General features: G+C 45.5%; 3 protein-coding genes across 4 annotated transcripts in view; 1 reads left to right on the forward strand and 2 right to left on the reverse strand.

The window, feature by feature from the left end:
* The window catches only part of LOC6552666 (zinc finger protein rotund), a 37,151-nt gene extending 33,219 nt beyond the window's left edge, over positions 1–3,932 (forward strand). Inside the window, exons 8-9 of one of the 2 annotated variants that reach the window (XM_001979138.3) lie at positions 233–1,253; positions 2,223–3,490. In XM_001979138.3, coding sequence (XP_001979174.1) covers positions 233–1,253; positions 2,223–2,539 — 1,338 coding nt within the window. In that variant the 3' untranslated portion in view covers positions 2,540–3,490. Of the gene's footprint in view, positions 1–232; positions 1,254–2,222 lie in introns of both variants that reach the window. The other variant, XM_015154935.2, reaches the window with a different exon arrangement.
* On the reverse strand, positions 3,921–7,565 carry LOC6552665 (modular serine protease). The gene is made up of 5 exons (XM_001979137.3): positions 7,542–7,565; positions 5,677–5,966; positions 4,668–5,334; positions 4,336–4,562; positions 3,921–4,221 (listed from the first exon to the last, which is right to left on the reverse strand). Exons 1-5 carry the CDS (start codon positions 7,563–7,565, stop codon positions 3,924–3,926), a joined length of 1,506 nt encoding a protein of 501 aa, XP_001979173.3. The 3' UTR covers positions 3,921–3,923.
* On the reverse strand, positions 6,341–11,269 carry LOC6552664 (synaptotagmin-4). The gene is made up of 5 exons (XM_001979136.3): positions 11,026–11,269; positions 10,326–10,424; positions 8,432–9,618; positions 8,068–8,142; positions 6,341–8,006 (listed from the first exon to the last, which is right to left on the reverse strand). The coding sequence occupies exons 2-5, from the start codon at positions 10,366–10,368 to the stop codon at positions 7,887–7,889; spliced, it is 1,425 nt and encodes a 474-aa protein (XP_001979172.1). The 5' UTR covers positions 10,369–10,424; positions 11,026–11,269; the 3' UTR covers positions 6,341–7,886.
* Between the last annotated feature and the right edge of the window lie 21 nt (positions 11,270–11,290).

Here is an 11,290-nt window from a genome sequence, read left to right on the forward strand (position 1 = left end):
TTAATGGAAAATCCCGTCTAATGCAGATATACTGTTTATACTAGCTAATGGGCATTACATTTTTGGGCTCTAAAGTCTGCGTATTGAATGCATTCATATTAGCTCCTTAAGGAAAACGAAGATAGAAAAGGCTCCGGTTTTATGGGTCACATCTATTACTAGTTATACCAGCAGCCAGGCACAGGTTATCCGTTTGTCACCCAAGTCTAAAGTACCGACTCTCCGTCCGCAGATCTTTAGCTCAAAGGCAGATCTCCAGCTGCACACGCAGATCCACATGCGGGAGGCGAAACCGTACAAGTGCACCCAGTGCTCGAAGGCCTTCGCCAACTCGTCGTATCTGTCGCAGCACACCCGGATCCACCTGGGCATCAAGCCGTACCGCTGTGAGATCTGCCAGCGAAAGTTCACACAACTCTCGCATCTGCAGCAGCACATCCGGACGCACACGGGCGACAAGCCGTACAAGTGCAGGCATCCCGGCTGCCAGAAGGCCTTCTCGCAGCTCTCCAACCTGCAGTCGCACTCGCGGTGCCACCAGACGGACAAGCCGTTCAAGTGCAACTCCTGCTACAAGTGCTTCTCGGACGAGCCCTCGCTGCTGGAGCACATCCCCAAGCACAAGGAGTCGAAGCACCTGAAGACGCACATCTGCCAGTACTGCGGCAAGTCGTACACCCAGGAGACCTACCTGACCAAGCACATGCAGAAGCACGCGGAGCGGACGGACAAGCGGCCACCTATCGTGCCGGGCAGTGCGGCGGCCATTGCAGCGGCGGCCGCTGCAGCTGCCGGAGGGTCGGCCAACCCGACCAATGGCCCGCCGCCGCCGCCCAATCCCGCCCAGCATCAGCGCAACAACCTGGGCCTGCCCCCCGTCTCGATTGCCCCCAGTGACAACGGCTACTGGCCAAAGGTAAGTCCCGACTCGGCCGCTGCAGCCAACGCCATGGAGGTGATGCACCAGCAGCAGCAGCAGCAGCAGCAGCAACAACAGCAGCAGCAGCAGCAGCAACAGCAGCAGCAGGCGCACCACCACCATCCGCAGCACGGAGTCCCGCCGCAGCAACATGTCCCGCCCCAGCAGCAGCAGCAGCAGCAACACCACCATCCGCAGCAGCAGCCTCCTCCGCAGCACAGCATGGAAGCCCACTACGCTCAGCCGACGGCTCCCAACGGAGCCCAAAGCAACGGGCACGGAGCGGAGTTGCAGCCCCATCATCGCATGCCCGATCCCGTGCGGGAGGATATTGGTAAGTGATCCGATCTGCAACCACCACCTAGGCAATCTGCAAGACTATTTCCCATTTGCAATGCCTTTGCAAAGCTTATGGCTCAACAACTGCTTACAGAAACCACTTCTATATAGAGTACACACACCATAATGCACAACATAATTCAACTTGCAATGCCACAAATGCAATGCAATTACAACCTATGCAGATACTATCTGTCAGATAGACCATGCACTCTGACAGATTCAAAAAGTAAATGCTTTCATACAGTTCAATTTGAAATAGAAAGACAGTTATTCATTTGCTCATTATACCCGTTACTCGATTTGTTGAACAGGCAGTAGAAAGCGTGTCCGATCATTGTCATTTAAGATATCTATAATATATATATCTATATATATCAATTCTTGATCAGGATTAATAGCCGAGTCGATCCGGCCATGTCCGTCTGTCCGTCCGTTTGAACGGCGAGATCTCAAGAACTAAATGGGCTAGAGAATTGAGGTTTAGCATGCAGATTCCAGAGACAAGTTTGTTTACTTATGTGCCACGCCCACTCTAACGCCCACAAGCCACATAAAACGGCCACGCACACACTTTTGAAAAATATTTCCATAAATCTTCCTTCTTTCTTTAAGTCTGGTAAATTTGTATCGATCTTTAACGCCCACAAGCCGCCCAAAACTGTCGCGCCCCGTTTTTTGAAACACCTATTAGTTTCTATTTATTTCATTATTGCTTATCCCAGTTTCTACCGATATGCCGAAAAAATGTTGAATTTTCTCGCTCGCACTTCCACTAGCTGAGTAGAGTACCTTGTTTTGTTTTATGGTTTGGCAATAAGTTGTAATTTGGCTCAATACATATTTGCTAGTACTTGGACTAGTACTAGTACCAGTAATTTAAAATAGATACACAAAACCTATGAGAATCTCTGGCTCTAACTAACCTCTGGCTGCCTTCGGGCCCATAACATCTTCCCAACAGCCTCGACCCCCAGCGCCGTGGGTCCCTACGATGCCGCATCCATAACGAAGGCCACAAGCAACTCGGCGTTCACGCCGATAAACTCGATGCCCCCGCACCTGAACTCGCTGAGCCACCACCCAATGGCCCAGCGGCCCTATCTCTACGATGCCATCAGCTTCCCGAACAAGAACGTGAACCAGAACAACGCGAACGCGTTCCCCAACCAGCTGATCTCGCTGCACCAGATCCGCAACTACGCCCACCAGCCGGCGGGATTGATGGCGGGGGAGCACCTGCTGGGCGTGAGCGTGGGGCCTGGGAAGGAGAAGGGATAGCTAGGGGCGTACTTCTAGGTTGGAGGCGGTTCATCCGTTGTTTCTCCAGGCGGAGACGAGGCGTGCACTCCTGTACAGTATTAATTTGTAGTTAGTCGTAGCGAGTAAAGGTCATTTTGTAATTTTTGTAGATCTTCTTGGGTTAAGTTAGGGGTGTTCTCGCGCACTCGATGAGCAATCTGTAAATGGCCAACGATACGTACTCTAATTTGACAAACACCGTCCATACCTATGTTTACACAATGTCTTGGAATACGAGCACTAGTTCCGATAGAGAGCCTGCGATATCAATTCGGTCCAGCAAAAGTGGTCCAGTTCCCGTCAAGTGATTAGTTTTCCAAGACCTCGTCTGTTGCCGCTTGTAAATAGAATTGGAAATGAATTTGTTTTCGATGCACACGGATCTCGCAGTCTTGAAGCAATGGCAGACATCAAGAGCTGCTCACTAGGCTATCGGCTATTTGTACATAGATATACATCACCTAAACGGTGAACTTACCGGCAAACGTAATATACATTTACATACAAATCCTCATATATATTTGTTTAGGTGTATCGTATTAAATACAGATATTTCCGAGAGAATCTCCTCGAGGTGAATTCAAGAAATCAAATGTGTTTACAACTATAAATGAAACTATGCGATAGATGAAAACTATTTTGAAAAAAAAAAACATTTCTAAATATATGTTGGCAGTTGCAAAAACCGAAGTATAAAAGAAAACCGAAAGAGATGTTGTACTACTTTTTGGAAAGACTGAAGAGATCGAAATTAACGAACCAGCGGAGGAAATGATGAAAATCAAACATTTTAAAGAGCGTTTTTACTGCAGTTACTAAGCAAACTGAATGTGTCCTATAAAATTTCTTACTAAATGGCAGAAACTAAACCTAAACGTAATTACGAGTATAACAACATCAAATGTAATGTATTATTAAATTATTATTAAATAAAGTAATTTTAATTTTAATCCTAATCTAAATTAAAGTTAAACTAACCGATAGCTAGTGTTTAACTCCAGAACGCAATCTCAATGTAAAGACAAAACGAAAATGAACACAAAAGAAAATACCTACAGTTAAGTGAATAGCAAATGAACTCTGAACCACACACTCAACACACACACACACGCATTAATAGAAACATTTGGGGTATTCAGATAGCAGAACTAAATGATTATTTGTTTAACCGTGTGACAGCAGATTACAAAACGATTCAATAGCTAAGATATGCAAATACACGCCAGTTCCCGGTTGGACTTGGATTGGATAGCCACCTGAATATGCATACGTACTTATATAATTGTCAATAGTAGATGTGTGTTCCTCAGTTGATGTAAATTGATTTCCGACTAACCACAAACTCAAACCGTAATAAAGTGAATTAAATGTTCTCCTTCGCCTGTGTCTCGGCAATATATCTCAGGATCAGCGACTTAAACGCCCCTATGTGGTATTTCTTACGGGCGTCGATAACTACTTCCCTAAGCTCGTATCGACCTGGTTGCCTCCTATCGTCGATGATCGGATGGCCCGGGTTAACACCTGTGAAGTCTCCGGCGGTTAACCAGTTGTCGGTAAGTTCTTCCGTAAGACAGACGGGCCGCAACTTCATGTGGAACTCCAGGGGCTGCACCAAGTGCACCAGGACCAAAGTACCCACGATCCCTTTATCTAAATACCTAAAAAAAAATTTTTAAAAATTGATTTTTTCTCTATAATAGCCCATTCAATAATTACCTATTGAGTTACCGAAATATAGCTAAATTCGCCAGTCGGAAAGCATTACGACTTACCTAGCATAGACTATATGGGACACGTTGTGCAGCTTATAGGGATGGGGTTCGTGGGCCAAGAAGCTGTTGCCGTAGATCTTTCCCTCGGCGACGGTATAGAGCACAGGTTCCGTGGATGGCACACTCTTGATGGACGACTCGCTGAAACAGCGCTCCGTGGTCACCAGAATGTACGGCGACACGATGGTGGCATTGCAGACAACCGAAAACTCAGGCTTGTGACCCCGCTGAAAGACATTCATCAACCATGGAGGAGACGACGATGGTGTGGCGTCTTTGAGCTTCCACACACCACAGATCGGCTCGCAGTTTGGCAGCTTTTTGGTAACTACCCAATTGCCGGTTGCGTCGCAGTACTGCAGACCATCACCATCACCTCCAGTCTTTTCGCACCCGGACGAGCAAGTGACCGACATTACAGTGCCCATGGGCAGCACCGACTGATTGCAGTCGATCAGGCGACCATTCAGGGTGCACTGCCTCATGTGGCTTACATTGCCGACGTGCTTACACTGGGGCACGCACCTGGCCAACGGATACCGCCACTGGTCTGCGTCGCAAATGTTCTTCTCCGCCCCGATCAGACCATATCCTTTACGGCAGCTTAGATAAACGACGGTCTTGTCGGGCACACAGGCGTTACTTTGAAAGGTGGTGCCGCCCACGTAGTTCTCCACCACCAGGGACTTCGACGGATCTTCTAGACGGCAGTGCCGCACATTCCAAGCGCTTCTGACATCCACATGATGAACGGTTGGATTCCGGGCCGTGCAAATTTCCGCCATCTCATCGGACCCATCCAGGCAATCGGGAATGTGATTACACACAGCTTTCGGACTAACACAGGCTCCGTAGAGACATCTGAATGCCGGCGGCGGACATTCGAAGGCCGTGCAGAGTGTGCCGTCTTCATCGCTGCCGTCCTTGCAATCTGCCACTCCATCACAAACCTGACTCCAGTTCAGACAGGACCCCTTGCAATCGAACAAATCCTCGTCTCTGGAAATGATGGTCCACACACCTTAGCCTTAACTTTATCTTACAAGTTATATAAATAATAAGTGCATAAATTTAAAAAAACTCAAACAAGCATTCAAATAAATGTTTCAAATATCTACATTAGCTAGCATTTGGGATTTTTGTGCTTACAGCTATGAAAGTTCCGGAAGTAGACTCAATTGGTATGTATGGCATTGGAAATTTGAAGCCGATTTAGTTGTTAGGATCCAAACGTCCCTAATAAATAATACGACACAAGGCCACTATAAGCTTAATATTTAGCAATCTAAATTATTTCCCGACCAATGTTATCAATTGTGTTGCACAGCAAATTCAACTTACTCACACTCCCCTTTGAGGTCTTCGTACTCATTCTGCAGATTTGCATCCTCCAAGCATTCGAATTTATTTTCGTCGCTTCCATCCCAACAGTCAATCTTTCCATCGCACTTTAGAGTTCCATTTAGGCACGCTCCATAGGTGCAGCGATAAGAACTCTCATCCTCGCAGACCTTGCCATAACATAATTCGAACCTTTCATCTGGCCGATCGGAATTTTCATCTGCAAAACAATCGACTACGCCGTCGCATATTTGGTTCTCTAAAAGAGTCTTGTTGGTTTTTGTGCTGCACTGCAAGGCAAGCGAGCAATCTAATAATAGGGAGGGCGATATGCAATACGAGTATGTTCGTCTTAATATACATATACATCTTAAATACAAAAACACTCTTACCTAGACCGCACCCTAATAGGAAAAGATAAGCTAGCTGAAATCCCGATGCAGCGCGTTTCATGTCTAAGTCGATGAAAATACTTTATAAAAAGAAAACGTTTTTGAAAGCGGAATCTTAAACTTTTTCCGAGCAGAGCGATACTTGTACTGCACAAGATGCGAAAGAATCTCAGCTTATCAACAATTAACACTTTGTTAACTCTAGTATACCCACAGAGTAAATAATGTACCAAGGCTGATAAGACAGCGATGTTAAAAACACGCACTGCACATTGTTTTATATAATACCTTTTATTACGGAAATTAACCATTTGATGTAGCTTACAATTACAATTACATATAATGTAGAATTATACACATCTCATATAATTTGGGCTCCTCTGCAAAAACTCATCGCATATGTACTGGTAATTATTGTTTTTCCATTAGACGAATTGAAGTTTTGATTGGACACGAATTGAAGTTGTATCTGCCATCCTCTCGAATCGCTATGTATGCTTGTATATGTATATGCTTATGTTTGTATGCTCGTAGTTATTCAATGACGTTTAATGCTCTAACACTCAGTTCACAAAATATACGTAGAAGCGGGCTGATGTCTATATACGTGTAGATCTGTTATAGTTCATAATTGCCTTCGGTACACTTAATATCAGTAGTGGATAATGATTCGGTGTCTCGTTAAGCTATGCTTTCCTCGGGGTTCTCTATCCATTCCCTTTAAAGGTAGTGCCGCTAGATACACATGTAGTGCTTATTGCGTTCGGTTTGCGTTTGAGCTATTCGTGAGTGGTTATACTCTAGAGAATGTTACTGGTAATTGATTCCTACGTGTACTATGCTGCTTACATTATTGTTTAGTGTTGGTTTCCTCTCCGAATCAATGTTTTCTGACTTTTTCGATCGATTTGTGTGTGGTTTTGTAGCTTCTTGGTGCTAAGCATTCTGCTGCGTGTTCTCTCTAGATTCAATTTGGTTTTGTTTTATTTGTAGTTTTAGTTATTTGCTTTATTTTTAAGAGTACGTATAAAGTGTTAAGCAGTAAGCATTTTCCTTTGCTTCGCTCTGGACACACTTTAAGAGCTTCTGGGTGTGCAGATTGGTGTCTAATATCAATTAAATCAATGGTATATTTCGGGTCTTTACATTAAAACCAAGATGTTCAAGGAATTTAAATTAAATTGTACAGGCATTATGCTTAAACGTTAGATATCATAAATATTTTATACAGATGCATGGTTAGTAATATATCTCTTCGTGGAAATCAACCACTGAATGGTGGGCACATTAAATATAACTTTAACTGTTTGATATGAAAATCATACGTGGTAAGTAACATGAAGCGTAGAAGTAAAGTTTTATACAGCAACAAAGTCGGTGTCTCTTTAAATAAGATCGAAAATTCTTCTGCTTACGTATTCTTAAATTCGAACATGTCCATATTGAAATGTTCCTGAATTATCTTACACTTACATGCACTTTTAGGGTCCTAAACATTTTCTAATACATTTAATTTAGTTAGTGGTTGCTTGGTAAATATTTCATTTCTGCTTGTGGCGTAAACGGTCTATGATCTCGCATCTCGCATTAATGTTGCTTCAAAGTAAAAGCAAGTGATCGCGCGGAAATCAAGTGTAATGCAAACAAACCGTAGAAAAGAAATTTAACCCATATGCAATCATATGCTAAAAGTGGGGGAAATTCATTGTTGCAACGCGCTCATGCCGATGAGCCGCATGACTCCCGTTCCGGTTGCCAGCTCCTGCCTCCTCCCCCTTATAAAGGGGCGCCTGCGCCCAGGTGCATCCTGCACCTCCTCTACTCGTTCAGTTTGTGCCACTCGGCGATCTGGCGACGGGGCGAGTTGCACACCTCGTTCCAGTGGTTCAAAGCTGTGCTGCTCGAGTTCGGTCCGCCCAGCTCCAGCCGACCGATGACCTGTGGAAATTCAGAGCGTGCAATTAGCCAGTTATTGGATAGGTCATCCCAATCGACTCACCTCGTTCTTGGTCACGCGATCCCAGTCCAGCAGCATCAGTTCCAAAGACACACCCTCAAGACTGGCGCCAGCGCCCTGTATAAATTTATAGTATTAGTATTATTTATAGTATAATTTATAAAATTGTAGTGCAATTTTCAAATTTACTCATGTGTTTTAAAATATAGCTTGTTTCCAAATGAATGAATTCCAATGAATCTATATTAATTAACTAACAAATAATGAAAAACATAAGGAATCATTTGTTTTAATTCATGCTCTTTATGCAGCATTATGTAATTTTTGAGTTCTTAGGTAGTTGAGAGTCTTTTATAGTGTCACGTTAAACAAAAAATAGATAAATGATGCTCGTAGTATTACTCACTTCGGCAGCGGGAATATCAAATGCGAAGCTCTCGTTGAAAACTGGGCTCAGAGTGCGCTTCTTCACGTGCGTCTTCTTCTTGGCGATGCGTTGGCCATTATAGAGGAGATAGATTTTCACATACGGATCGGCCAATCCGGTGACATCCATGCGAGGCAAGTTTCGGGCCTTCAGCAAGACGACGGTGAGACGACCGGCAGCTGGTTGCCAGCAGAGGGAGATGAGCAGCTCCCCGCGACCCTGGGCTCGAATCTTCAGGCTCCGTGGCTGGATCTCTTTGCTGATAGACAAGGCCTCTTTGGAAATGTCCCCGATCTCGATGGAGGTCAATGGGCACACCACCTCGCCAATGACGTCGTCGCGCGAGTAGCGATCGAAGCTGAGGATGACAAAGTGCAGAGACATGTTCTGCAGGTCGTTCATGTTGAGGCCGTAGAAGGTGAAGTCCTCGTCGTAAACCGGATTCCGGGTGTTTCGCACCACACGGGTCTTGACCTTGTGCTGCTTATCCGGCAGCAGCTGCAGCTTCACATACGGATCGGTAGCCGCCTGAGTGCGTCCGTTCATGCCAGTGGGAATATCTCCGGTTCCGCTCGATCCTCCCTTGCAGGGGAGTCCGCGGCAACGGATGATGGAGACCATAAGGGCGTTCCTCTCGGCCAAGTAGCGCAGCTTGAAGTAGATGGTACCCAGCTTGCCGTACTGGTCGGTCACGGTCAGCTCCTTGCCGTTGGTCAGCGAATGGTCGTCCAGGGTAATGGTCACACTTCCGTTGGCGATCGTCTCCACCGGCGAGTGGTGCAGGCTGTTGTGCAGCGAGTGCTTCAATCCGTTGCCATCCACCACGGTCAGTTGGTTGCCATTCTGCTGCTCCGGATGCTGGGCGGGTCCCTCGCCCTCCTCGCTGTACTTCACATTCGGCTGCGCGATCGGCGAGGTGGACTGGTCCTGCATCGGCGACAGCAGACCCATCTGCTTGCCTCCAGTCGGCGAGGGCGACTTCTTCAAGTAGTGCGGCGGCTGGCCGCTCGGCGATCGAACGGCGGTCGGTCGCCGGGTCGGCTGGAAGGGGAATGAGGAGTCGTGCTGGCTCTGTTTCTTGTTCCGGAGTCGCATCTGCCGGGCGCAGATGCAGGCCACTGACGAGAGGACAGCAGCCGCTGTCAGTCCCAGGATGGCGGGCACAACTGGAAGGACAGCAGGACGGGAAAGTGGGCAACATATAAGCATTAGTTGTACCCAAGAAGAGGTCGAATGAAATAATTGCAAGGGGGTAATGAGGTTCTTATTTTTCTTTCATGAATGTCACTAAGTGAATAACGCAGTGTAAACTGCCATCCATGCTTAGATTATATAGGTAGACCGTCTAATCTCTAAGTCCCGAAAACAAATTAATAGGACATTTAAAAAATAATTGGGAACTCACAAAATAACATAGAACAAAACGTTTTCTCAAAATAAATTATACTTTACATACACGGTATGAATTTCGCAACGCAAGCGTTCCTAATAAAATATCCAATATTAAGAAAAACAGTGTTCATTTTTAATATTCGTAAACAAAATAGAACAATATCTGCGCTTAGTCATCGAAAGTTTAGTCACAAAAAGAAGGAAAGAAGGTTTCTCCCTCAACAGCTGCGCGTTGTTTTGTAGACTTATATTGCCATTACCCCTAATACACAAGAAAATCAACTTTCGCAAATGCGTTACAAGTTAAAACATTTCAACCCACACTGCAAACACAGCCCAAGAACAAAGACCCAAATGAATTATTCATTGCCACCGAAAAGTTGGGCACAACTTCTGTGCAACACTTTGAACGAGTTGCTAATGAACAAATTGGCCAGATCGAGCACAAAGGTCGCATTGGCCGCTGCAATATGTTACTTACTCGTGTCCATGACGCTGGCATCTGGAATGTACTCTTCAGCCATTTTAATGGATTTGGCTTCGCCGCTCTCAGCACGTTTCCACTCGATGTTCCTGGCGGCTGTGTGGAATAACAATTAGTAATTAGTCACGGCTTGAAAGTGAGGAGGAAAAGTTTTGCTGGCTGTCTTTGGATGTTTGCAACATTCGGGGCACGTGAAGAATTGCGTGCTTCGATTTTGCGCACAAATGTAGGCTAGAGGCTAGAGACTAGAGGCTTTTTGGTTTTTTCGGGCAGCAGCTGCCCGTCTTCTGCTGACGTTTGGCTTTTGTTGTTATTTGCATTGCTTAAGGACACCCACTCGGGCGCACTCTCTGGCCAGAGAGCGGGAGAGTCACACACACATGGGCAGTTGGGTGCTCGTCTGGGTCGCATGAATCATCACGCACACGAAGTTCGCAGGTTTTCAACTTCTGGAAGCCAAGTTCAATGGGAAAGTGCCAACTAAAATGCATGTTTTTCTTTCATTTAGGTTTTCGTAACATTATAGCATACGAATCACTTTTACTATCACACTCAGTATGTGTATCTACTGTTCGTTGCCCCTTCAGGGATTCCTGCAAAAGCCATTACTCCCAGTAGCTACTTGGTAGTTCCTGGGTTTTCCTCGCAGGCCTGTTTAGCCCTACATTTTGCTTGCTTGAGTGTATAATAGCCTTACTTTTTCTATCTGCACCTTCACAATTAATAACCGAATAGTGTGATCTCGTTGATATCCACAAATTGTGGAACAAAATTCGACAACGCAGTTCTACGGCCGTTCGACGTTATTTTGCCAGTGGCTTTTCAGCTCGACTGGGAAATCGTTAAACTCGCGCAGGCGCACAGTTAGCAGCTTTTTGTGTGGGTTGTTAGCTGAAAGCGGTGGTTGAAGAACCTGTGACGTCTTAGCCGAAGCTAGGGGTGCTTTAAGAGAGTTTTGCAAC

This window comes from Drosophila erecta, unplaced genomic scaffold, assembly GCF_003286155.1.
Source record: "Drosophila erecta strain 14021-0224.00,06,07 unplaced genomic scaffold, DereRS2 tig00000000-arrow-pilon, whole genome shotgun sequence".
In the NCBI taxonomy this organism is placed as follows: domain Eukaryota; kingdom Metazoa; phylum Arthropoda; class Insecta; order Diptera; family Drosophilidae; genus Drosophila; species Drosophila erecta.